The following is a 27,095-nucleotide window of genomic DNA, read 5'->3' as shown; positions in this document are numbered from 1 at the left end:
TACACCCCCTCCAGATTAAATTTCCCCTGCCTGTCGTTTGAGAGCTATTCATTCATGTTTAATAGCCGCCTCAGCCGGCTATTAAAGCGCGCCTATTTTCTACAATTCAAAGAATTTGAATTGTATTGGGGCGCTGTCTTTTTAAAAACTGTTCACATAATTTCATGATTTTTGAAGTCGTTGGAGTAGTGAATTTCGTCACGCCGAAACAGGAAGTGGAGCGAAAAAGCGAATGGTTTTGCGGCGGGAAATTTTTTTTGCTCTAATTTTAAAGTGGAGTGAGAGAACGGTGTTTGAACGAAAAATCGCTTTCTGGCTAGTGGTTTTTTGTTCACATGCGGCAATTTCACTTCGATTTAAATAATTTTTCTATTTTTTGGAGCGGAATTTGTTCTCCCAATTCACTCATAGTTCGTTCTAGTCTTTTTTTGGTTAATGAAAGTTCTTTGAATTGTACGTCAGGACTTGTCCTGCTATGTTTTTTACTTCGTCGAATGAAAATTTTTCCGCTTTACCTCATTTTGCAGCCTTTTCGAAATTTTCGTGAAAACTTTTTGGCTTCTCTAGGCTAATTTCACTCTTCTCTCATTCTGCTAAACGTGTTTTTAGACAGCAGTTGCTCAGCAAAGCAATTCAAAATGAACAGAGTAAGTATCAAAAAAGAAATCAGAAATAGAAAGGGGATAAACCCATAAAGCCCGATTTTAGATGCGCGTTTCTCGAACTTTGTTCTTAATTACCATCTCTAATGCTTATTGGTATTGATACTAGCCCCTGTATGGTCTCACTACGAATCATGATGTTGTTCAGCTCCAAATTGACATCAAATTAGGTCGCACTTTAAAGTTGTTTGTATAGAAAGCATTTTTTCACTAGTTTTTTCTCTTCTTTCAATCCCAATCTTGATTATGGGAATCAGCGGTGGCTATTTTCGGCAATCTGCCGGGTATGTTTTTAATTCAAAGGCTCTCTAACAAAGTTTGAAGGTCAGAATGTTTAACTGTTATGACCTTAACTTTGACTTATGCTAGATCTAAATAATGGTCCTTAATTCGCAGTCAAAATCAATAGGCAAAAAAGTATTCCTTAAAGTCGAATGAAAAGTGCCTAGTAATAGCTTCCTCAATTTTATGCACTCTAAATCCAATAATTGATCTTTAGGAAACGTCTTTTGAAGCGCCTTAGTGAACTGCCCTTGCAATGCGCTCCCAATAGAATCGAGCTCATCGCCAGTCGTTTAAGAGCCTTTCGGCTGGTTAGTTGGTTATATCTTGATGATCCTTTTGAGATGAGCTATCATAATTAACTGAAAAGTATGTTTCAATAAAATTTCGGATCGATTTTTCTACCCTCATTAAACCCACAAGGTTTCGCTCGACCGATTTTTCATCTGCTGCTTTTATTGTCCTCAGAAAAGTGATCAACAGGTAAAGTTCGTGATTCACCAAAACTGTCGAGGAAATAATTTCAAATCGGTTCCTAGAAGTTTCACCCCTCCCTGACTCATACACACACGCACAAACACGTGTTCCCATTGTCCACCTCATTCCACCAGTAAGCCTGTACGTTTGATCTCTACAACCCCCTCAATTAATATCAATTAATCTCAAGTTAACCTCGTTTTTCGTCTGATCGCCCAAGTTTCATGTGTTGTAGTTTAGAGAAGCGGGGGACCTGACGAGGGCATTAAGTCAGAGCAGTTCTTTTTGGAGCCTTATTTAATAGTCTCTCTTGATAGATTTTCTGAAGGTTTTTATCTTTAGATTGGTAATTATGATTTTGCACCAGTAGAGGGCGGAGCTAGTGTGTACTTGTTAATATTTGCAACTAATCATGAAGACGGTCGGCAATGCTGTGAACGGCGTAGATAACACATTGTCCAAAGACAACACAGGTGAAGAAAAACTATCTGACTTTGGAGGTGTGCCTTTGGAGTTGACACTTGCAGCCTTGCAATTGGATGACGTGAATCAGCTCAAAGCCTTATGGAATGGTGATTCCTCGAGGAAATTCATGAGACTTCCTGTATTTGAAGAAGAGCAGAAAAGTGTCCTGCATATCGCAGTAGAATTCCAGGCTCTGGAGTGTTGCAAGTTTCTGTTGGGCCAAAAAGACTTCAATGTGAATTTGTAGGTAATTTGAGATTTTTCTCGAATACGGCGTATGTGATAAGTCCTAAGTTTGTGGTATTTGATTGCCACTTTAGTGGGGGGGGGGGGGGGAGGAGGAACTCCAGCGTAGAATGTGGAATTAAAAAGTTTTTTCCGTTTTTTACAGGGAGTTATCGAGGTTTAGAGTTTTGTGAATAGTGGACTAAATTCCGTTGTTTTTATTCGCATTTTCCGTCTTTCTGACCAAAATTTTGTAAATTTTGCTAAAATTTGTTCAAAAAGGGAGCTTTTTGAAAATATAATTTTACCAGTTTTTTGCAAATTTAAACTCGATAATTATACAAAATGCTTTATTTATTTTTATTTACTTGGAAATTTGATCTATTTCGCAACCATTTGACCGTCTTGACTTTTCGAGTTACTTTTAGGCCCTCGTCTTTTTCGTCTTACGTGATCTAAATTTCTCTCATTCACAAGTGTCAGCTGCCGAATTCAAGAGGCGACAGTTCACTAGTAAAGTCAAATGAAAAGTTCGCCGAAATTTTTGTAATTTTTATGGTTTGAGCTCAACCAGCTTTGTATTGCAAAAAAGAGAAAATTTGGGCAAGCTCAGTTTGTTCTGGAAAATTTTTGATTGTTTTAGTGCTGTCTTTCTTGTAATATGTGTTGCATTTTTGCATGTCTCAGTTTTTGAAATGTGATAGACAGGTAGAGCCCAATGGCCATTAAGCTTCTTTAGAGGCCGTCAGCTGGTTGTAGTAGTTTTTCAAATTTTTAGTTTGCTGAACTTGCTGGGAAGAGCTAATTCAAGGTGAAAAGGTTATTTTTGGAGTTCTTTTACCCAAATTGGTGCAATTTTTCTCGTTTTCGTCGTTTTTCCATTTTTTGTTAGATGGGTCTTCATCTTCAATTGACGATAGTTCTTAATTCAATAAATTTTTTGCATACCATAATTTCTTTTGATGTCTGTTTGTTTAAGTACGTCTTGATTATGATACTTATTTTTTAATCTTGAAAATTTTTTGTCCTCTAAAATGGGATAAAAGGTAAAACCCGGACGGTATTAAGTGGCTGAGCAACTCTCTTAGAGCTTTACGCTCTGCTAGTCTCTAAGTGTGAGGTTAGTAGTATAGGATTTTGGTAAGGAAAGTTCGCGCTGAGACCACATTGGTAAGGAAAGTCCTTTTTGTGACCATATAGCAATCTCCCATAGGCGAAAAAAGTTTGAGCATGCCATAGTCCACAGAATTTGTCTTGGTAGGGGAAAACCGAAATTTGACCACCTCTAAAAATTGATAAAAATGGTCTCTTTTAATTGAAATTTTTACCGTTTGATAGGTCAAAATGGCAGATTACGTCACACAAAACTAAATTTTTCTGTTTGAAATTTAGAATTTTTTTCTTCTAGTAAGCCAATCACTTCTTGAATGACTATATCTTAAAATTATTTTATTGAAGCGTTTTTCATTCTGTAGAAATACTTTGACTGGTGAGGTGGTCAACTAAAAATTTCAAATGCACTTGCAAAAACCTGTTTTAGGTTCTGGTGACATAATTCGAATTCAGGAAATCTATACAGAAATAAAAAACAAATTTCCGGATAAATCTGTTAGGCTAATCTACTTTGTTGCAGCCTGTGAGTACTTCAGTGGTTTAAATAACTTTGATTACGAATTTGCGTTAAAACTGAGGCCATATCGAGGACTCATAGGAATTGATAACTCGTCATGGGACAAGTACCTTAAGCGCTTTAAAGTGCTCCGTTTGCATGCTATTCTGCATGATGCTGCAGGTTTCACTTACGAATTTTACGAGTTAGGTCCCGGTTATTCATATATGCTTCCCTGTAAGATAAACAGTTGCTTCAGTGGGCATGTCACTGGAATTTTATTCTGCTTATATATAAAACTTATAAAGTGGCGTTTATTTCAGTCACTACAATGCTAACGGAGAACTCAGTTGTGCTCGACCTAGAGGGATTTCATTTTAGAAAGAATCCATTTTTCATTAAAGAACTTGGCGTGTGTTCAGAAGAATACAACGACTGTGTTTTGTTTAAACCACCAAGAACATTTGAATATTTGTCTATTGAAGAAAAACGAGCTTTTACATGGTTGACCAGGAATCTTCATGGCATTGATTGGAACGCGGGAACGTACCTTTACATTTATATTACACAAATTTGTCAAAGCATCTGTTTGAGAAACCCCAAAGCAAGATTTTATTCTAAAGGATCAGAGAAAAGCAAGCTGTTATCTGAACTCTTGGAAAGACCAGTTATAGACCTGAATGATTTCGGTTGTCCAAAAATTGCAAATATAAGGAACAAAACAAGGTGTCCGAATCATTTTGTCCGGCAGAACGGAGAGTGTTTGGGAAATCATTGTGCTCGAGAGAAATCAATTTTTTACTTTAATTGGTTAACAAATGAAAGAGGTGTTGACCAAGCTGGAGGCACCGTTGTCTCAGAATTCAACGATCTGTGCTTGGATAACAACAACGGGATCACTCAACGTGTCGATAAAGAAAAATGAAACGATCACGTCAGGCAGCCAGTGCCTACTCAGAAAAATTGACATAAGCTTGACTGAGGACGAAATTCGCTCCTTCACACACCTAATTTTTTACTTAGAACCATACATTAGGTGGAAAAAACAACAATTGAATCTGGAAAACTTGCACGAGAACGGAAACTCTAAAGAATCGTCAACAAATGAAATAAATCGATGTTAGACTTAATGAATGGATAATTTATAATGAAAAAAAAATTTATAAATAGAAAAGCAATTTTATTGTTTGGTTTCATCAATGTTTGTTTTGTGTGCAACAAGAAATTAATTTTTTTCATTTTATTTTATAATGGACGAGTTTAAGGTTGATCAGATTGACAAACTCTTCGATTTAGAAAAAGAAAACAGTAACAAATCATCATGGAAATTTTGTAACGAAATTACCCTACCACGATCAGAGGTTGTGTTTTTTGTTCAGATGTTTGTAATTCTCATTTTGATAACGTTGTGTATAATTAAACTAACTGTCCTAAAACCCACATGTGAGGAAACATCAGTTTGGATTTCAATTTTATCAAGTTTAGTTGGCTATATCCTACCTAACCCAAGATTATGAACAAAATAATTCCAACAGAGGATAGAATTTTCATGGCAGTAGTTGGACCTTCGGTTTGTGGTAAAACAGACTTGATATTTAAAATGCTTCAAGGAAAAACATTCTTTCCCAAATTTGGCAATGTTATACTGCTGTATAGAGAAATGCAACCAATTTACGTGACGTTTGAGCAAAAGTTAGGAGTAAATTTAAAAAAATTTGTGGATTTGAAATTCACACAAAATATTGAAGATTGTTAATTTTTGACGATTCATGTGAGGAAATTTTTATTGACAAAGAGTTCGTTAAGCTTGCCACTGCAGGACGCCACAGAAACATACATGTTATGTACATTAAACATAATCTTTACCAACAAAGTAGATGGTCCAGAACTATTGATTTGAACACAACGCACATCATTTTATTTAAATCCCCTCGTGATGTTCAGCAAGTTGATTATTTAGGAAAACAACTCAATCTTGTTCGTTTTTTAAGACATTGTTATGATTTAGCTGTTAACGAAATTTATGGCCATTTGCTTATTGATCTGAGCCCAAAAACATCAGACTGCTTGAGATATTGTTCAAATATCACTGACCCAGGACCAACGGTGTTTTATATTCCGACAGACAAAGCAGAAGTTACCGAAATAGAAAATGAAAGGGAAAAAATTCTCTACGCTGAAGGAAATGGTACCATTGTCGGCACCAGAGCTACGTAAATATCTTCGCGGTGCCAAAGACGATGTTTTCATGGTTTTATGCGAATGTCTCTATAATGTGGTGAAAGGAAATGTAGATGTAAAGATTAAAAACATCGAAAAATATGAGAACGTTTGCAAATTAATCTTAAAAAAGAACACTTCAGTTGAAAAAAGAAGAGCACTTTTTTTTAACAAAAACTGGCTTTGAATTATTGAAGCTCATTGTAAAGTTTTGTTATATACATTTGAGTTACCGAAAAAAATGACGAGTGCTGTAGAATTTATACTAATTCCCAAAACTCAATACATAAGAAGCAATTCTTATCCTTCAGCAATTTTGAACAATTCAAACATAAAGGACAAAAGTGCTCAGCTGTCAGTTCTTAACAGATTTCGATCATTACATCCAAAAGATGAAACATTAGAAAATGAAGATCATGAAACAGAAGATGCAAACCAAAAATCAACTTCGAGAGAAGAAATTCTTAAAAAACTTGCTTTACTACCACCAACAAAATATGCACGTGCTGAAAAAATTCTTGATATGATAGAAAAATTGACAAGGATTGTTATTGATGATAACGAAAAAGTACGCATTGATAAAATACCATCAAATTTATCGGTTTCAATTTTACTTTACAATTTACAGCAACCGAATAAAAAACTTGACGACGACAATTACTTTAAACTTCTCGATATCCTCAGTGTAAATGAAAACCTAGTGATTAATAGTAATGCCAAAGCTGCGACCAGGAAGAATATTGAAAAACCCTCCAGAAAAAGAATCACACCTCAAAAACAATCAAAAACCAAATCAAAAGCCCGACCAAATAAAAAGCGCACCCCTGAAAACTTTGAACAAGATAGTGACAACACCTTTACCGAAGGATTTGAAACCACTAAAGAAGATAGCGAGTCCGAGGAAGAGAAGAGCTGGGATTCTTTCTCAGAGTGAGCGTAAGCATCTCGAGGCGAAATACACCAGTGGTTCTGCGGCATATGGCAGTGTAAGAAATTTGCAAAAAGCAACTAATCTTAAACCAAGAAAAGCGATAAAATTTCTGGAGGGTAAAAATTCCTATACCAAACACAAAAAAATCAGAAAAACATTTCCTAGACCTAAAGTCATTGCATACAGTATAAATGAGATTTGGTCGCTCGACTTAGCTCATGTTGATAAATTAGCCCCATACAATCGAGATGTTAAATATCTTTTGGTTGCAGTCGATTGCCTCTCACGATATCTTCGAGTCGAACCCCTCAGATCAAAATATGCGACAGTAACTGCGGAAGGCTTCAAGCGAATGATTAAAAATAAACAGCCGCAAAAAGTTTGGGTTGATGCTGGATCAGAGTTTAAAGGTTCCTTCAAAACCCTCTGTGAAAAAAAAGCAGATCCAAATTTACAAAACATTCAGCGAAAAAAAGTCGGCTTTCGCAGAAAGAAATATTCGTTCTTTGAAAAATTTGATATACAAGTATTTGGAAGATAAGTGGACTTATTCATACATTAACGAACTTCAGAACTTTGTCAAAACGATAAACTCAAGAACCAATAGAGTGACAGGTTTGGCTCCTGGCAAAGTATCTAAAAAACACGTTTCTTCCCTGGTTTCCTTGTCCTTAAAGGCATCAGAGAAACTAATTCGACGGCCAAAGTTTCACATCGGGGACTTTGTACGTATATCAAAAGCAGATATCCCTTTCAGTAAAGGTTATAAGCAAACATTCACAAACGAGGTTTTTGAAATTTATGACATACCAACTGTTAATCCCCTAACATACAATATAATTGATGCCAATCAAGAGCCTGTAACAGGTAAATTTTACGAGTTGGAGCTGGTAAGAGTGTTAGACAACAGTGCCGAAACTACAAAACATGAATGAATTCACTGTTCACTTGGTATCATCCGCTTCGATGAACATTTTCCCTGACAACACACTGGCAAATTTTCGCAATTTTTTCAATGAAGAAATAAACTTAGAAGGTAACTGGAGAGTTGCCTTGAGTGAAATTATTTTCCCTTCCCGAATCAATCAAATTAATAACAATATTCTAAGAACTTATTCGTTTGGTGGATACAAAAATTATCAAAGCAGTATTCCTACATGGGCAGTTTCTAGACCTTACACAGGTGAACTAGTCTCGATTGGAATTGGATCCTACGAAAACATAGAACATCTTTTGAAAAATATCAAAAGAATCGACAGGACTCCCCCATTTCAGTTATCAATTTGACAAAGTCTCGGTTATTTTAGTACTTTATTTTGGGAAAAACGAGGGAATCACTTTTCCAGATAAAGAAATACCAAGTATTCTAGGTTTTGAGAGCATACCAGATGGATCCGGTTTCCACATTGGCTACAAAATGCTAGACTCATTTCAAATGCTTTCAATGACTGACGAAGATTTAGAACCATACAAGGGTGACTATCCGTTTGATCTTTTGGCTGGAAAACAACTTATTTTTGTTTACACTGATATTGTAGAATATCAATACGTTGGTGACACAAAAGCACCTTTGATTCGTGTCATTGAAAACAATGCTTAAAAAACGGCAGCCCTTGTGAAATTGAACCAACACACAGAATCGTTTTAAGTAATTTGGAATACAAAAAACTACTCTCGAAAAATTTTCAGTCGATTGGAGTTCAATTGAGAACAGAGACAGGAAGACTTGTTCCTTTCACTGGCACAGGCAAAGTTATTTTAGCACTGAGTTTCAAAAAAATTCGACTAAATGGAAGCATACTATCAGCAACAGTCGATTTCGCCTTACTTTTCGGGACACTATCGTCAACGGGGAAGTGGCTTTGGTGCATTAGCTGCTGGAATTGGACGTGCAGCTCTACCAATAGCTCGAAAAGTTTTGTGGCCAGCGGCAAAAAGAATTGGACGGGAACTGATTGCTCAAGCTGCGCCTGAAATTGTTGAAATAGTTTCAAAAAAGAAAACACCCAAGGAAGCAATAAAGTCGACTCTGAAAAAGCAGTAAAAAACAAATTGGTGGATCAAGGAAAAGACTAAGGAATCAACAGAAAAGCGCACAACGGACCAAACGTATCATTCGAAAAAAACAGCCTGTGAATAGGAGTCGGTCTAATTTTTTTTCAAAAGTTCACATTGATTACTAATCTGCTCCCTGCCGAAGCAACTCACACAACTTTAGACTTGTTTGAGAAGCAACCATTGCTGATAACTTTTGACAACGCCTTTACACAGAAAATTGGACCATCATACTCTCCCGATGGACCAATGCTGGAGTTTGAGGTTTTGGGTGACAGAAACAACTTTTTTGATTTGCAAAAGATTTTGCTTGAAGTGAAATGCAAAATAACTCAGAATAATGACGTTGATTTACGTACAGGAGCGGATGCTGCCGGGACATATGCTCCTTATTTTAGTAACAACGCATTACATTCTTTGTTCTCAGAATGTACAGTTTCAGCGAATGGTGTGAAAATTTCCAACACCAACGGAAATTATGCTCATAAGGCTTTCATTGAAACAGAATTTTCCTCTAGCAGAACCGCTAAAGGTACTTGGCTCGTTTGTCAAGGTTATTACTTTGAAAACGAACCGCAAAAAACAGACGGACAAGATGATCGCGCGGAGGACGTTACCGCAAGGCAAGCACTGGTTGCTGACTCATTGGAAAATTACTTTATAGGAAAACCAGCTAGTGATATTCTTACTTGTGACAAACACCTTCCTAGTGGAGTCACACTTCGAATATCTTTTCGGCGGTCGTCAAACGATTTTGCAGTTATCTCTGAAGCTGACAAACATTACAAAGTAAAAATTATTGAAGCAAACCTGTATGTCAGAAAAATGACTTGCAGATCACGTCCTGTCTGCCATTGAAAAAACCTTGCTTAAGACACCTGCAGTTTATAGATACAACGAGGTTTTACCTCGAACGTTTCTTGCTACTCGGGGTGTTCACAGCTGGAGACAAGAAGATGTTTTTTCAAAGGAACCCGTACGAAGAATGGCGATTGCAATGTCATCAAATCAGGCTTACCTTGGATCAAATAGAACTACACCTTTTCACTATCAAAAATTCGGTCTCTCGCAAATTGTGATTTATCGTAATCGATTACCTTTTGTTGGAACACCAATAACCACAAATTTTGAAAAACGACTCTACTTTAATACACTTGAAGCACTGGACTTTTTAGATAGAGGTGGACACGGAATATCTTTGTCTGATTATCAAAATCATTTTGTGATGGTATTTGATCTTACGTCTACACAAGAAGCATCGCATGATTTTATTCATCCCGAGCTTACAAATGGTTCAGTTTCTGTTGAATTAACTTTTGCGAGAGCACTGGCAGACAACATTGAAATTTTGTTTTTGGGAGAGAGAAGCTCAACGTTTTATGTCACATCGGATAGGAAGGTGACAAAAAACACTCTTATTACCTACCCTGGTAATGGATAGTGACGAAATTGTTTCCATGATAAATAAATGTCCGCATCTCAAGTTCAAGTATCGAGGAGTTTTTGCAGCGGATTTATTTCCAATTTTAAAATGAAATTGTTTCTTAATTGTGAACGCATCTGAATCTAGTATGCCTGGAAGTCATTGGATTCTACTGTGCTACCATGACAACAACATGTACTTTGCCGACCCATTGGGCCTTTCAGTTACAAACTATACAGCAATTTACGTAAGACTTATGAAGTACTATCAAAATGTGCAAGAACTCAACGCGAAATTTCCTTTACAACAGAGGAACTCTGCGGCCTCTTTTGTATCTATATTGCTCATGTGATTTATACTAAAGATTTCAAATTGTACTTGTATATGAATGACAATGATTTGTTACGTTTTGCTACACATATGTTGTAATTGAATTTTTTTTGAACAGATGCTTTTGAACCCAGATGTTACAAAAAAAATTTAGTTTGAAAGAAATTAATTTTTGAATTCATACTGAAAACACACTTCATTAGAACTAGAATTTGTATTAAGAGATCCATAACCAGTAATCATTATGTCCATTATTTTAAATAATTCAGCAAACTTCACTGTGTTATATAAATGTATAAAACGATCTAGTGTACAATCAGGTATAAAATCAGTTTGAGTCTGTGCATCCTTGTTTTTCATTGAGCAGAAACTGGGTAGTTTCTTTCGAGAGACTGAGCAAACACCTGATTGATACTTTGAATTGTTTTCAAGAGCAAGAACAAGTTTATCCATAATAGCTCCAGATATCACCATATTTGTAGAAAAGATTAGAGACTTGAAACAGCTGTACAGGCACGGAACTGAGTATCCTTTTGAGTTGATCTTTTTGAAATCCTCGGGAACTTTAGATATTTCGGCCAAAACATGGTAATAAACAGATTTACTATCACAAAAACCAAATTTCTTCTCATGCAATACGTATGCAAAATTATTAGTGTTTGTCTTCTGAAAAATAGGCTCACTATCGGTTATAAAAAATTTGAACTTTTTCTGAAATGGTACAAAGAATTCAGGTGAACGCTCATACATTGCCTCAACCATGCCTAATGTTCTTTTTCACTTGCGGAATCGTCACAGTTGGTCTTTTTTCTTGGTTTCCAAGTTCGTTTCAACCTTGATCGTTCTTTGTTTAACACAGGTAACAGGTTTTTAACAACGCTCGCTTGTGAGGTAAGTTTGTCAAACTCTGACACAGTGAGCGTTACTCTTTGGTTGAATTTGAAGTCGCCGTCAATTTTTTTTAAGAGCTTAATGGTTATATAGCTACCAGTATTCTCAATAAGTTTTTACTGAAACTCGAACAAGTCTTTTTTCGCTTTTCGTTATATCTAAATATGCGTCCCCGAATTCTTGTGCATTAGCAGCTGAATTTTTCATTGTGACAAAATTTTCTATTCCTGAAATCGTATGATAACGGCAAGATTTGTGGTTTTCACGTTACAAAATAACACAATAAAATGTGTAGCTGTATTCCACAACTTGTTCTTACATGAATGCCCTAGGCATGACTACAAATTGTGAGTTCAAACCATGAATGCATATCCCTAGGGAAAACCTAATCTGCATTCTAGTGAAAACCACAACATACTACCCTATCGTCAGTAAAGTTTTTCCACAAGACTGAATTCTCTTATCAGAAGACAAAACAGTATGCATATACAAAATAGGAGACAAACTAGTAAACTTAGAATGGTGGTTTTCCGCCCATTGACCTCCCTTATCACAAAGCGTTTTCAAGTTTACATTGCTGTATAAATCGGTAATTAAGTAGTAAGGTCTTAGTCATAATATATAACGAGAAAGAACAAAATGACCTTAGGAAATACACTTTATCACGTGGAGCCATTATACATTGTCGATTAGTTTTCTACTCCATAACGTTAGAAGAAAGCACATTGAAAATATTACAGGGCTACTTTAACTCTTGAATTGATATGAAGTTGATAAATTGTTTCAGAGGCGTTGACTGCCGCAGGAAAAGGTCATAAGATTAACGTTTGTTGGGTTGTTTATAGAACAACTTTCATTGTAGTACAGCTAAGTTTCAAAACCACAGAGTCATATTCTGTCGGAAGCAAAAACCAAACTGGTCTTATTTACAAAGTTCAAATCTTTCAGAAAACCTAATTATTTCTAAGCTGTTTTGATCAACTATTTAACTTTTCATTTCAAACAACTGAGCAATGAGCAACTTTGTAGTAATTTAAAAATTTTTCCTAACTTTGACACTCGTTATTTGATTCACTATGCCAAAAACACGGTCTCAATCATCGAGCAAAAATTTGGCAATCACCAATGGACTCCTGGCAAGCACTTCAACTTACCAATGAGTTTGATACAAATTTTACGTGTTGAGACGGCAATCTTGGAAAAACAAGGATTCGCACTAGCAGGACGAGAAAAGACCCAAAAAGAGTATGTTTTCGACTTCTCAATTCTGCATCCAACAGTCAGGAAAATATTTTATGACTACGAAATTGCCAATGTACCTCTCTACGAAAATCAGCAACGATATTGGGATGAAATCGAGACGTTGGAATCCGTGTGGCATATGAAAATGTCGCCAGACTCTCCCGACTCTAGCACACAAAACGCAACATTCACTCCAACGATCGACTCCCCAGTTGACAACCTTGACACCCCTAAATCAGAAGACCACAGGTCGCCCTGTTTATTTGACACACCACCGGTTGAATTCTGTTATGCCCCCAAAAAACGAAAATTGGAACGAAAAATTAACTTTTAAAACAAAAAACTTTGAAAACTTTACTGTGTTTGAAACTGTGTGCTCTTTACTGGTGCTTTAGTTTGTCTTGTCAAAAAAAATAACTCTGATTTGTGGCTCTATGTTGTGCTTTTATTTATTTAACTCTGAGAATTGTAACAAAAATTCTAATTTAGTTGAATTCTGGTCTTCTTCTATAATGGGAAAGTAAGTTTCTCAACGAATTGTGAATTTATAACCGATTGACTGAGTTTCTAGATTCTTTGCTACATACCATAAGAGTACCTCAATGAGTGAAATACATGTTATAGAAACTCAAAGTTGGCTGAAATTAAAGAAATCTCTACTGCTTAAGAAAAGTTCAAAAACTTCGAGCCACTTCAAGCTAAGTTTCATCTACATATGTTGTCATACTGCTGTCCAAAGCTAAATGAGCTCTGTAGAACCAAGTATAATTGTAGCGGAAGCAAAAGGATTCTTTCGAAGTCCTTTTTAAAACACTTAAACTTTCAGAATTGAAAATTAAGCGCATGGAAAAATGACATTTTTGAACAAAAAAGAACATTTTTAGTGTCTTTTTAAAACTAATGAAAACAAATATATATTGTGATGGGAAGTTGCCATGTGACTGCATTGTTTAAGTTGAATCAAAGGGTTACAATCATAACATTTGAAGACTAAATCGAATTAAAAAATAAAAGGATTATTTTCCCTTTTGATCTTTTAAGCCTCTGAGTTGGTGAACAAAAGACTAAATAGCCTCTATAATGTCAGCACAGTTGCTGCTCACAATAACAGTTTGTACTCTGCAGTCACCTACACTAATTAGTTACTAAAATTTCGAAAAAAATAACTTCTGTTTTTTACGCTCGAATGGTTTTCAATTCTGATCACCTGGTGAAAAAAATTATGAAAAAAAATTTTTTTGCCCTTATAGAAAATGTTTGTCACTGTTGTGGCTACAATAGTGTTCATAACACTTTTTCTCACAAATGAACCATTTCGGCTGTGGAGTCGAAAATGAACCATTTCGGCTGTTCATTTCTCACAAATGAACCATTTCGGCTGTTCATTTCTCACAAATGAACCATTTCGGCTGTTCATTTCTCAGAAATGAACCATTTCGGCTGTGGAGTCGAAAATGAACCATTTCGGCTGTTCATTTCTCACAAATGAACCATTTCGGCTGTTCATTTCTCACAAATGAACCATTTCGGCTGTTCATTTCTCACAAATGAACCATTTCGGCTGTGGAGTCGAAAATGAACCATTTCGGCTGTTCATTTCTCACAAATGAACCATTTCGGCTGTTCATTTCTCACAAATGAACCATTTCGGCTGTTCATTTCTCACAAATGAACCATTTCGGCTGTGGAGTCAAAAAAGTGACGCAAAAATCACTCAAGCGTGAAAATTTGACCATTAAATAAACATTGCCAAAAAACAGTGTTAGAAAGCTGAAAAAAGTCATCCGGGGCTATATTGATCCGTAGAATGCAAAAATGAAATAAAATCTACGCCTTTGCCTGATGAAATTCTGAGAAAAACCGCTTTTAAGGCAAATTTTTGCGTTTTTTCGAGAAACCTAATTTTTTAATTGAATTTCACTAATCAGTTTGATCAATGAACACTTTTTGGACTTAGAACTTCCATGTGATCACTTCAGCGTCATTCGCCACTTGAGCGAGCTCTGTTTAGATTACAAAGAGAAAATATTGGGCACCAAGACCCCACATTCAGTCGGAAGCTTTGAAATTGTCGTAAAATTAATAAGTATAGGCAGATCTCAAGGGGCTCCTTTTGCTCTCAGCCGCAAATAAACAAAAAGAGGAGTTTCTAATGTTCCCATTTAACAGACTGAACTGATATCAAGACAGTAAAACTAATGAAGTTTGAGCTGAACTTATTTTATGAAGTTAAAAAAGCAGAAAAACTGGGGAAAACTCAATCGAATTTCAACACTATCGGTGAAAACCTTTGATATCATCAAAGGTTGAACTGGATCTGTCCTATGGCGGAGACATACGTCAATGAACTGTACTGAAACATGAAAGGAGCGGCATTTATGTTCCTTTATGAAAAAAAGACCAACCGCAAAACAAGTTCGGATCGTTAATTGACTCGAACTGAATCTAGAGATTGAAGTCAAGTGAAAACCTTGAGGTTTGCCGCAACTGAAAACAATCATTTTCTCTCTTGTGCAATTGAAATTCAGCTACTTTGCAATTTGCAATAAAAAACCTGATTCAAAATGTTGTCCAAATTGGCCTCAACTTCGAAAACTGTGAGCTGCGATCTTTGTGGTAAGCAGTACACAGAGCGACGTGGACTTCGCAAACATTTGAAACAAGTACATCTCATCGTGGAAGATAACCCGGAGTTCAAGTGCTGGCAGTGCAACTTCACGGACCCAACTCTCATTAATGTCAAAGAGCACATAAAGAATGCGCACAACGATAAAAAATTGCAATGGAACACCTGCATCCACGACCTCAACGTGTTTGGTAACAAGCGTTCATTTGTTGACCACATGATGAAGGACCATGGTCATCCTATCTGGGAAAGTGATAGAGAAGAGACCCAAAGACTAGCTCCCGTGGAAACAGCTTTCGATGGAGTTGTGCGTCGATATGCGTTGCGACCAGCTGATGGTGAAGTTGATCTGATGCAATCACTAAGTGATCGACGCGAACAAATAGAAGACATTGTCCGTGAAAATGTGCTTCATGAACCCCAAAGAGTCCAAATCTCTGCTGAGGTGTCTCTCGACAAAACAAAAGAAGGCGAAGAAACTGAATATATCACTATATACACAAATAGTGCATATATCCCCGTAGATGTGCAGTGCTGGAGCGACCAGGAGTTCTTTCACGCAGTAGACCAAATGCTGAAGACAATCTATCAGTTTGCATCGCATGGTAGTGGCTGGAAAGTTCATCAAATAAACGAGATCAACATCAAACTGGTAAAAAACAGTCCCATACGAGGCTCGTCTTTCATTGAGTTGCCGAGAAATCTTAGGAAGCACAAGAAGTGGCTCTTGAACATCCGGAACACGGCGGATCACAAATGTTTTGCCTACTGCTTCACGGCAGAGTATCACGACCAATTCAAGCAGAAACTGACCTCCGATATCCAAACTATTGGATGGAAGAAACGCGATGACCCGCGGGTCTTCAACCCTGAGTTCAACCCTCTGGCCCATGGACCTGTTGGAGACTTCAAGTACCCCATGAGTATCAACGATATCCCCCACTTTGAGCAAGTGAACAGCGTCAACATTTTCAGGTGAGTCATGTGTTGCTTCATTAACAAAAATCATTACTAATCCTGAACACACTTCCAAAAGCAAAAGTAATTTTAAACGTAAAAAAAGAAGCTGTAACAATTAACAAAAATTTTTAATATTTTTAAAGCCTATTATTTAGACATAAAAAGAAGGAGCTGCTACCCTATCGGATCTCAAAATCTCCGAACTCATTTCAAATGGATGTTCTACTACTGACTGAAAACGATAAAACGCATTACGTGCTAATTAGAAACCTCAAATCTTTAACACGCAGAATAAAAAACCCAGATGTGCAGTTGCGAAGCGATCGTAACTTTCTTTGTCGAAACTGTTTTCATATTAGCTCTGACAAAACCAGCTTGGAAAATCACCAACGAACATGTTTAGCAAATGAACCTCTTGAAATATCAATGCCAGCAGAAAATCAGAAAAAACTAACATTCAAAAACAAAGCAGCTAGATCCTACTGTCCTTTCGTATGTTATTTTGATTTGGAATCAGTTTTGGAGCCCACTAGTTACGATTTAAATGATCCGAAAAAATCAAGCACTACTGTAATTGAAAAACATCGACCAAGTAGTTTTTGTCTAGTTTTCATTGGCAGACAATCCAGTGCCATACTTCTTCAGTCTAAGAAGAGGACCAGACTCAATGGAAAGATTGGTGAAACTACTTGAAAAACTCGCTGAGAAATTCCACAAGAAAAAACAAAAATTTCCTCATTTTATTGGTAGTAGAAGTCATTTGGATGAAACCGAGAACTGTTGGATTTGCGAGGAAGCTTTTGCAACCGAAGATGTAAAAATTCTAGACCATTGTCATTTCTCTGGAAAGTTTTTGGGCTATGCGCACACACTATGTAACCTTCAAAGACAACGTACTAAGTTCACACCAATTTTTGCGCATAATTTGGCAAACTATGATATTCATCATGTGATACGTGCCTTGAAATCTGGGAGTGAAAATAACACAATTTCTGTCATTCCAATCAATGAAGAAAAATACGTATCACTGAGCTTGAAAGATTGGCTTGGATCGTACACTACCAACAAAGGACATGTTCGTCATAAATATGAGGAAATGCGTTTTTTAGATAGCTGCAAGTTCATGCACTCGTCGCTTGATACATTAGCCAAAAACTTGCCCAAGAATAACTTTGTGTACATTGATAGTCATTTTTGCTCGCACTCAGAAGAAGAGAAGGACTTGCTTCGTCAAAAAGGATACTTCCCTTACTCATACATTATCAGTTTTGAAAATTATGATGAGCCAGAACTCCCTGCCCGACATTTATGGAAAAATAAACTGCAAGGAAATGAAATATCTGTTACTGAAAGTGAGCGGAAGCACGCTAGGAATGTATTTTCAAAATTTAATTGTTCTAATATTGGAGAGTATAGTGACCTGTATCTAACATGCGATACCCTTATACTCGCATGTGTATTTGAACACTTCCGCAAAGTTTGCTTCGACACGTACTCTGCTGACTGCGCGCAATACTACCCAGCTAGTAATTTATCAGGCGATGCTTTCCTTAGAGTGTGTAAGGCAGACATTGAACTACTAACTGTGAGAGAGCATCTTGATATTGCGGAAGCAATGCTGAGGGGTGGAATTTCCAGCGTGTTTTCGAAAAGGTTATCACAAGCGAATAATAAGTTTGTGGAAGGATTCGATAACCAAAAGCCCTCAACATTTCTCTGGCTAATTGACGCAAATAATTTATACGGGGGAATAATGGAAAAGTACCCCTTACCTTTGAACAATTTCATTATGGCGTCAAGTGTTACACTCCAGAAAGTTTTGGAAACGGAAGCAGATTCTGAAGTTGGGTACATTGTTGAGGTGGACATAGAATATCCTCAAGTCCTACACGAGGCACATTCCGATTTCCCATTAGCTCCCACAAAGGAGATAATAAAAGAAGAATGGCTCAGTAATGACCAGAGAAATTTTTTAATTGAAAATGATATTCCGATACAATCAAAAGTCAAAAAGTTAATTCAGACAATGTATCCAAAAAAGAATTACACACTGCATTATTTAACTCTTCAACTCTATGTACAGTTAGGACTGAAGGTAACAGAAGTGCACAGGGTGTTGCAATTCAACCAGGCGAAATGGTTGAAGCCCTACATAGAGTTGAACACAGAGAAAACGCGCTCAAAACAAGTTTGAAGAGGACTTTTACAAACTGTTGTCCAATAGTGCGAATGGAAAAACCTGTGAAGGGAAACGGATTAGAATTAATGTTCAGATAACGCAATCAAAATCAAAACTTTTAGATCTGGCAAGTTGTAATAGTTTCAACGGAGTTAAAATAATTGACGAAAAACTTGTGTCCGTAGCAACAAAGAACAGCAAAGTTATGTGGGACAAACCAACAATAGTTGGCTCGACAATTCTGGATCTAGCGAAATGTTTCATGTATAACTTTCACTTCAATGTAATGAAGCCAAACTTTGAGTGTAAACTACTATATAGCGATACGGACTCCTTTCTCTATGAAATTGTATCGGAAGACTTGTTTGAAGACCTTGCCAAAAACATCGAATTAAAAAAACACTTCGATTTTTCTAACTACGCTGAAGACCGCGTTCTTTTTGATAGAAGCCAGAAGAAAGAGACACTGAAATTCAAGGATGAGATGGGAGGGAAACTTATAAAGGAGTTCGTGTGCCTTAAACCGAAGCTTTACTCTATCTTAGCTGAAGGTGAATAAATACTAGCAACTTACAAAACACTAGTTCACTTAACCCAACGCTTGCAACTAACTATTAACTTGTAAAGTAGAATTATTCTTCAAAGTAACTGTGTTGTATTGTTTAGATTGTGTTAAGAAGTCGGCCAAAAGCGTCAGCAGGTTCACACAACAGCAACTTCTTCATAACATATAAAGAATGCCTGCTTTCTGGCCAAACGGTCAGAAAACCTAATACCAGAATCACTTGCCAGTCCCATAATTTGATCACAATAACGACAAATAAAGTTTGCCTCAACAGTTTTGACAACAAACGATAGGTATGTGACGGTAAAATAGACACACTTCCATTTGGTCATAATTGCATTGATTGGGAGGGCTTAAGCGACTGGAGTTTCGAAAGTGATAATGTTGCCAGTCTTGTGAACAACCCTGAATGGACTGAGGATATGCTCTTAGAAGGGGGATATAATGTTGATATTTTCACTCCGCCCGGCCCAGGGTTCAATCAAAGGGAATATTCAGAGACAGAATTACAAAATGTAGCAGATCTCGAAGCCGAAACTGACTCCAACTCTACCCCGACCCCTAACCCATTTCTCGATGTAGAAGCCATTGAAAGCCCCGATGAGGGAATACCTAGATCTAAAAAACCACGTGCCAAATTATTTGAATCAGACTCCGATTAATTTGTATATATGTGTGTGTACTCTTATTAGCCCAAACTGTTATTCTTTTATACAATTTTGTCATAATTCTGAAATTAAACGTTTGCTCTTATTTCTTATTTTCAGTGCTAAGTTTATTCCAACTTTGCTGAGGGAAGCAATAAACATAAACAAAACCACTTTGACCAAACTCAGACACCATAAAATTAATATAAACTTTCCAAGTTCTGAGACGGTCAAATTTCGGTTTTCCCCTACCAACACAAATTCTGTGGACTATGGCATGCTCAAACTTTTTTCGCCTATGGGAGATTGCTATATGGTCTGAAAAAGGACTTTCCTTACCAATGTGGTCACAGCGCGAACTTTCCTTACCAAAATCCTATACTACTGAGGTTCACCGTAAATATTATGAGGAGACATTCTTGTTTGAAGAGACGTCCCTAATCTTACGGGTTGAGCCCCTCCCTCCTCTGCCTCTCGTCGACACCCACCACCATTTGCCTACACCAGGAGATTGTGAGCCCCCCGTAACTCTAGCCTTTTATGATCCCTTCTCCGCTCGCACGTCCTCTGATGTTAGCATCACTAAGACCCAGCTCGCTACAAGTGAAGCCAACCTCTCGCCGGTCGTTTGAGAGCAATTTGCCTGACGTTTGCTTTATATCATGTTTTAGGTGTGTGAGATAGGTTACTGGATTTTTCTGGTTACTGGACAAAAACTGGATTTGAAGATATTATTGGTGCAAATTTTGCGACATGCAAATAAAACTTTTTTGTGTTTAAGATTTTTATCTTGAGGGGAATGGCGATTCTCCAAAGCTTGCGCATCGGTCAGTGGGTAAATTTCAAGGTATGTTTGACTTCGACCGAGCAGCAACACATTAGCTGCATGAGTTTTAGCAACATTTGAGTGCTTTTTTTGTCCAGTTTTTTTTTCCAAATATTGAACCCAAGAAGTTCTTGAACTTGTTGCTGCTGAGATTGTACTTGTTGACACTAACGTTACGACTCTGGTTTTGATGACACTTACACTATGAAGCTCGGGAGAATCGTTCGTAGTTGTCTATTTCTGTTTTTCTTACACTATTTGTTGTTTTGCCTGCCCCTGATTTAACGAGCAAGAATTTTGTCATTCTTGTTTTCTTACAATTTTTTCTTACAAGCAGTTTTTGATCGAACACCTTGGTATTCAATACGCTGATCTAAAATTATTTACCCTTTGATTGCTTTTATTTTTGTTTTGCAGGAAGTTTTCCATTGGTCTGCAGGTCAGTTACAGGAGTTTTTATATCTTTGCATTGTTTTTCAGGACTTATTTTTTCTATCTTCGTCAAACAACAATTGGTTTCGATTTACCTCAGATCACAGCTTGTTTAACATTTTGCATTAAATATAGAAAATATAGAAGTGCTTTTAAGCAGCAGTTACTCAGCAAAGCAGTAGATACTAAAGAGTTGGTGTCAAAAACCGAAATCAGAAATAGAAATGGGATAAAAAATCATTTCTAGATCCTGCCTCCTTTAGATCCTCGCTGTTTTAACTATGTTGTAATAAGTGTTAATTACCATCTCTAATGTGTATTGGCATTGATACTATTCACTATCTTCATTAAAAGCGGTAGAATGTCTAACTACAAAATGAAATCAACATATGTATGTACAACAATAAATTTGTTTGTTTTTTCAATCCCAATTGTTATTATGGGAATCAACGGCGGCTATTTTCCGAAACATTTGCGATTTGCCTTGTATGCTTGAGGCTTGCGCTGGTTTTTACTTTTGTGAGCATTGCTTGTGTGATGGCTGATATCTTGGTGTCATCCATAAAACCTTAATTTGCAATGACCCTCTGCGAGATATTTTATTTGTATTTAGCGATTAGTTGCTCTCGAATGAAGTAAACGAGTGACTTTTTATGCAAATTTATGCAAAATGTAAACGAGTGTGCCTTTATATGCAAAATTTTAGCTCGAGATTTTTTGCACTTTTGTTCCAGAACGTACATTCTTTGATTTCACTTGTCCAGTGTCTTTTTTATACTTGATTTCTTCATTTTTGCGTGATCTAAATTGCGTTAATTCAGAAACAACGTTTTTTCTAAAACAAAAGCAATTGTCAGAGTATATTACATGGACCGGATAGCCGAGCGGTAAAAGTTTCAGTCTAACACGCCGGAGGTCGAGGTATGGAACCCTCCCTTTTCGGAAGATTTTGCCCCCATAAAAGTTATCTAGGCTACAGCCCCTCTACGGCCACCTGTCGTTGGAGAGGAATTTGTCGCACGTTAATCGGTTTATGTTCCTTTGATCGGTTCTGTTTGGCATTATTTAAATTCATGTTCTGATAGATCGTGATATTAAATGATCCCGAACAAATTTTTTAGCAATGATGTGGGTCCTCTATCGTCACTTTTTCACTGATCGTTTGTTTTTTTTTACGCTTGAACTCTTGTTTTTGTGCGATTTAGGTTGCTAAAGTGCCCACACATTGGATTTCAGTCCCCGCCTGTCGCATTATAGGAATTTGTTCGCCGTTAGTTGATTTTCTCTATTTTTCCTTCAATGCCAGGTTTTACTAACTGCTCCCAATTAATCCTATGTGTTTCATATAAAGAAATTTAACACAGAATGTTGAGGCAAACCCTCGGTTTTTCCGATTGTTCCGATAACCAATTTTTATCTGAAGCAAGTTTTTTTCGACTTGAACTTTCTTTTCTTACTTTTCGAACTTGAATTTGTGGGATGTTAGGAATTAATCACTGGAGAACTCATTTTATGATTCGCCTGTTCTAACTGCTGGTTGTTCTGCACCAGTGTTCGAGTCGTTTCATGTCTATAATGGGTTATGCTTTGAATGCAATAATTTGCTTGACCGATATGACTTTCGAGCAACTTCAAGTCTGACTTTTTGACTACTGATTCTTCCTTGCTCTCTCATTCACAATTTTAAGTGACTGAACTCAAATGGTAGAAGTCATCTGAGAGTATTTGCAAAGTGCATTGGAATCGGTTTTTTTCACTTCAAATAATCGAGTGATCTATAGTAAGCTCAAATGACATTTTAAGCGCTTTCTTCACTTTTATGGGCAGCCTGTGATCAACGCCTCACATTACGTCGCCAAACGTACAATTTGTTTGAGTAAATATACGGGATTTCGTAACCATTATCCATTATCCGCGTCAATTTTTTAAGATTAGGCTTATAGGCGTGTGTGGACAACACTGGCAGTAGGAAAAACTAGTTCAAATTTGCGTCACAATTATCCACAATGCTTAAAAATGCTGACAATCGTGGATAATTGTGACGGAATTTTATCACTGTAGTCCGCGTATTCCCATCACATTTATTTTGATGTAAATTTATTCGAACGGAAACTAATTCTGCGTTTTAGTTTATTTATCTTAATCCGATTTGTTAATTGTTTTGACTACTACAAGTTACTGATGAACATTGATATGATGATAAATTTTCGGATAAAAGTCCCTCAGTTACCGTTCGTGAACATTGCTTACGTTAAATGGCTATATTTGCTTCGGAATTTTGCAATTCGAGTCCGCGTCTCACCGGCACAATTCAAGTTCACAATTGAAGTTTTAGTCAAGATAACTGTGACGAAAGAATGACAAGTCTTATTAAGGTGAAAATTTCTAAAAATGTACGCTTGACGATGTAATACAGACTGAAGCATTATATGGAAAATTGAGTCACGCCTCTCGTCCGAGAAACGTTTTTCCGACGTTAGTCGTCTTATGTTTCCAAGTTTTAATCAAGTCTGTTGATTTAGAAATCCTGAATAGAATTGTTCCGTAAAGTAATGTCAAAATAAAGTCAATAGCATTACAAATAGAGCTAGCATACCTACCGCACTTAAAAAGCATTTCCATTGCACAACAATCAAATCATTGGGGAATGTTTACGGAGTTTCATTTGATGTTGACTTCAAGTATGTTTTTTAAGTAAATTTGATCCGTAGATTTTTTTATGGCAATGAAACCTGAACGAGAATACTTTGTAATGTTTCAGAACAGACGCGAACGGATTCTCTTCTTTTGACTATGCTGTAGCTGTGCCAGAACCCAGTCTAGAACTAGTTAAAATTCTTCTGGACGGAAAGGTTGACGTGTCTAATCGAAGCTTGTCTGGATGTTCCACATTTGAGTCTGTAGTACACAATCATAGAACTTACACAGTGATACACGATCACCTTTTAAAACAAGCGAAGCTCAGAGAGTACGACAAGTTCACTCTTATTGGAGATATCTCATTGGGTCTTGAACAGTTCCAAGTGCCCATGATGAATTTCACATCAAGTGTTGACGTTTGGAACAAATTGGAACCCTTCTATTATGTACGACATGTCCACGTCACTCCCGAAATTCTGGACAAGTGAGTTATGTTTACCAGGGACAAGTTATAAAAAGTAACTCGGTTATTGGTGGTAGAAATACTCGGATAACTTTAAAAGAAATTTGCACTTTGTCTAAATTCTAATTTGATAGCTTCTATCATGTCATGGAAAGAGTCCATAATGACAGTATTTGGAGACGGATGCGGGCTATGTGTCAGGTTTTCATTCATGAAGATGCTTGCTGCGAGTTCTATCAAGTGGTGTGTTTTAGAGTACAAAAACTTGACCAAGATGAGATGGTAACTTGTGAGTGCACAGATGGATGTATGAATAACTGTCCGTGTGTGAGGAAAGGAAATATTAGGTGAGCCGTTTTCAACAATAATGCCGTGTTCAAACTTGAAGGTATTCCGTTGAGTTCAATGAACAGTGAAGTGCAAAAAAATTTCCGAAACGGGGACATTTCTATTAGCCTTAAAGTCATGAACTGCTCTTATACTGTTTTCAATAGTATATCAATGTTGATCACTGTCAGTTCTGAGGTTAAATTTTGTTTCAGTTTCGTGTCCAAGAGTTTGATTGATGTACCTCCAGAAGAAAAGAAAGAATTTCCTGTTCTCGGTAGCTGTAAACAGTCTTGTAAGTGCACCTCATGTGGTAACAGATTTGTAGAAGAAGGAGCGAAGTATCATGTGGGTGTGTACTACGTGTCAGAAAGCATGGGCTTTGACCTGAGAAGCAAAGCTTTTATACCGAAAGGCGCCTTCGTGGGGTTGTACGCAGGACAGCTTTTAGATGAGAAGGCGGCAGCACAGGTTAAATTATTATTTGCCAAGCACTGCAGTCTGTTACAGCTTTCCTTCATTGACTTCTAGCAATTAATACGGAAGAACGTTTTAATGAAATAAGAAAACTTAGATTTTTTGTAAGGAAAAGCCATGCCGAAATTTGTTTTGATATGCTGCAGTAAGTTGCCGAGTCCCACGTTAAATCTGTCCATCACAGCCGGTTTTTGTATTGTGAATTCCAATGTATAATGATCAAATTGAACAGGTTTGGACTGAACTTACAGCTTCTTACCGACAAGTGACAAAGTTATCTCTGGATTTCTGCTGTAAAAAAGCCTTTCAATTTTTTAAACTTAGATCTATTAAAGATCTGAGCATTATGCGTTAAATCATATGAAAGTTTGACAAATTATCTATGCAGAATTGCATTTCGTGCGTTTACTTTTTTCAGTGTGTGTAGTGCCCTTTAGTTTGTAAGAACTCAATTTTTTTACTTGATATTACACCAACTCATAATCAAATTTTGGGGGAGAATATTGCCATCGATGCGCAACACTGGTGCCCATCGATCTGCAACACTAGTGCTAATTTTAGAGAATATTGCTTTATTGTCCTTCATTTCCTTTCCCTGACCGTTTCTCTACATGAAATATTTTTGTTGGTTTCTCTGTCAATTGATAGCCGGTTAATGAATAACAACTAACTGTATTGCTTGGTCTGTTACCAATAATTGTTTTGGAGTCGCAACTTATAAATAAGTTTTTATCTGATGCTTTATTAGCTTTTCTGGTAAGATTCTTTCCCGTTGTTCAGTTTCCTGTTATTGTTCCGATATGTTTAGTATTATTAAATAGGATTTCGTTGTGTCAGTTCTGTTGGTCAGTTTCCTCCTTCGGATTTATTCCTGAATTCTTCTGGCTATGTTTTGTTAAAGATATGTTCACTCCTTTTCATGATTTTTGAAGGCAAATTGAAGTGATTTTGGTCACGCCAAAAGGAAGTGCAGCGGAGAAGCGAGTGGTTTTCCGGCGTGAATGTTTCTGCTCTCTTTCACCAAAAATTTGCTTTCTTGACTAAGGGATTTTGTTCACATGCGGCAATTTTACTTTGATCTTATTTAAATTTTTTGGTCGGATTTTCTAAGTGGCTTTCCCAATCCATTTATTGTCTACTCTAGTTCCAGTCCTTTTTTAGTCAATGAAATTTCATTGAATGGTGTCAAGACTTGTCCTGCTATGTTTTATACTTTGTTGAATAAAAATTTGTTTTGCCTTACCGTAATTCACAGCTTGTTCAACATTTGCGTGAAATCTTTTGACTTCTCTAGGCTAGTTCTATTCTCAGCTCTCTCTGCGCAAAGTTCTCTCAAACAGCAGTTGCTCAGCAAAGCAATCTAAAGCAATATAAGTCTTAGTTACCATCTCAATTGCTAACTGGTATCGATAGCAGCCCCTGCATCCCCTCATTGAAAAACATGAGCATATCTAACTACGGATTGACATCAAAATAGTTCAAAAGTTTAAAAATGTTTTTGTACAACAATCATTTCATTTATTCTGTTCTTTCAATCCCAATCGGGGTTATGGCAGCACTGGTGGATTTTGTCCGTCTATCTGCCGGGTATGTTTGTAAATGTTAAGGTTTTTATTATTATATCAATTGCAGAGAATCAGTTGTTTTGAGATAAAGTATTCGACTATATTCTATAGATCGTCTACATGGGATGATGTTGACTGTGGAATAGCTTTTGATTTTGTGTTGTAGAGCAAAGATGACAGCTATCTGTTCGAAATTCCCTGCCCTGTTGAAGTTAAAGGCAAAGGTCTCTTCATTAATGCAAAAGGCTTTGGCAACTTCTGTCGCTTCATCAACCACTCGTGCAATCCCACACTCACAGTTGTCGAAGTCAAACAGGACAACTATGTCAATTTTTCCAACCTGTGTTTCTTCGCTAATTGCGACATACAGGAAGGAATCCAGCTGACATTTGATTACGGAGATGAATTTTGGAAGAACATGGTTGGAAAACTTGTATGCAGATGCAAATATGAAAAGTGCAAATATTCTACCCCCGAAAATCTGCTAGAGACTGTGGGATCTCAATCGTGACTTTGTGCTTGAGATCTGTTAGGATTTGATCATTTTATAGCGTTAGAATAAAGTTTTAAAATTGG

At 36.9% G+C, this 27,095-nt stretch overlaps 2 protein-coding genes across 2 annotated transcripts in view; both read left to right on the top strand.

Annotated features, from left to right (window-relative positions):
* The window catches only part of LOC142334693 (pyridoxal-dependent decarboxylase domain-containing protein 1-like), a 454,496-nt gene that overhangs the window by 263,904 nt on the left and 163,497 nt on the right, over positions 1–27,095 (top strand). The window lies entirely within an intron of this gene.
* Positions 1,375–27,095, top strand: LOC142335449 (histone-lysine N-methyltransferase EHMT2-like). The gene is made up of 5 exons (XM_075383948.1): positions 1,375–2,129; positions 23,809–24,171; positions 24,405–24,497; positions 24,693–24,948; positions 26,686–27,095. Exons 1-5 carry the CDS (start codon positions 1,834–1,836, stop codon positions 27,028–27,030), a joined length of 1,353 nt encoding a protein of 450 aa, XP_075240063.1. The 5' UTR covers positions 1,375–1,833; the 3' UTR covers positions 27,031–27,095.

This window comes from Convolutriloba macropyga, chromosome 2 (assembly GCF_964194025.1).
Source record: "Convolutriloba macropyga chromosome 2, txConMacr16.3, whole genome shotgun sequence".
Taxonomy (NCBI): domain Eukaryota; kingdom Metazoa; phylum Xenacoelomorpha; order Acoela; family Convolutidae; genus Convolutriloba; species Convolutriloba macropyga.
The sequence above is the reverse complement of the archived record's forward strand: the minus strand, read 5'-3'. Positions and strand labels throughout refer to the sequence as shown.

Coding starts and splice junctions, on each gene's coding strand:
- LOC142335449 (XM_075383948.1), top strand. CDS start 1,834: ATGAAGACGGTCGGCAATGCTGTGAACGGCGTAGATAACACATTGTCC. Junction 24,172..24,404: donor ACTCCCGAAATTCTGGACAA/GTGAGTTATGTT, acceptor GGTGTGTTTTAG/AGTACAAAAACTTGACCAAG. Junction 24,498..24,692: donor GTGAGGAAAGGAAATATTAG/GTGAGCCGTTTT, acceptor ATTTTGTTTCAG/TTTCGTGTCCAAGAGTTTGA.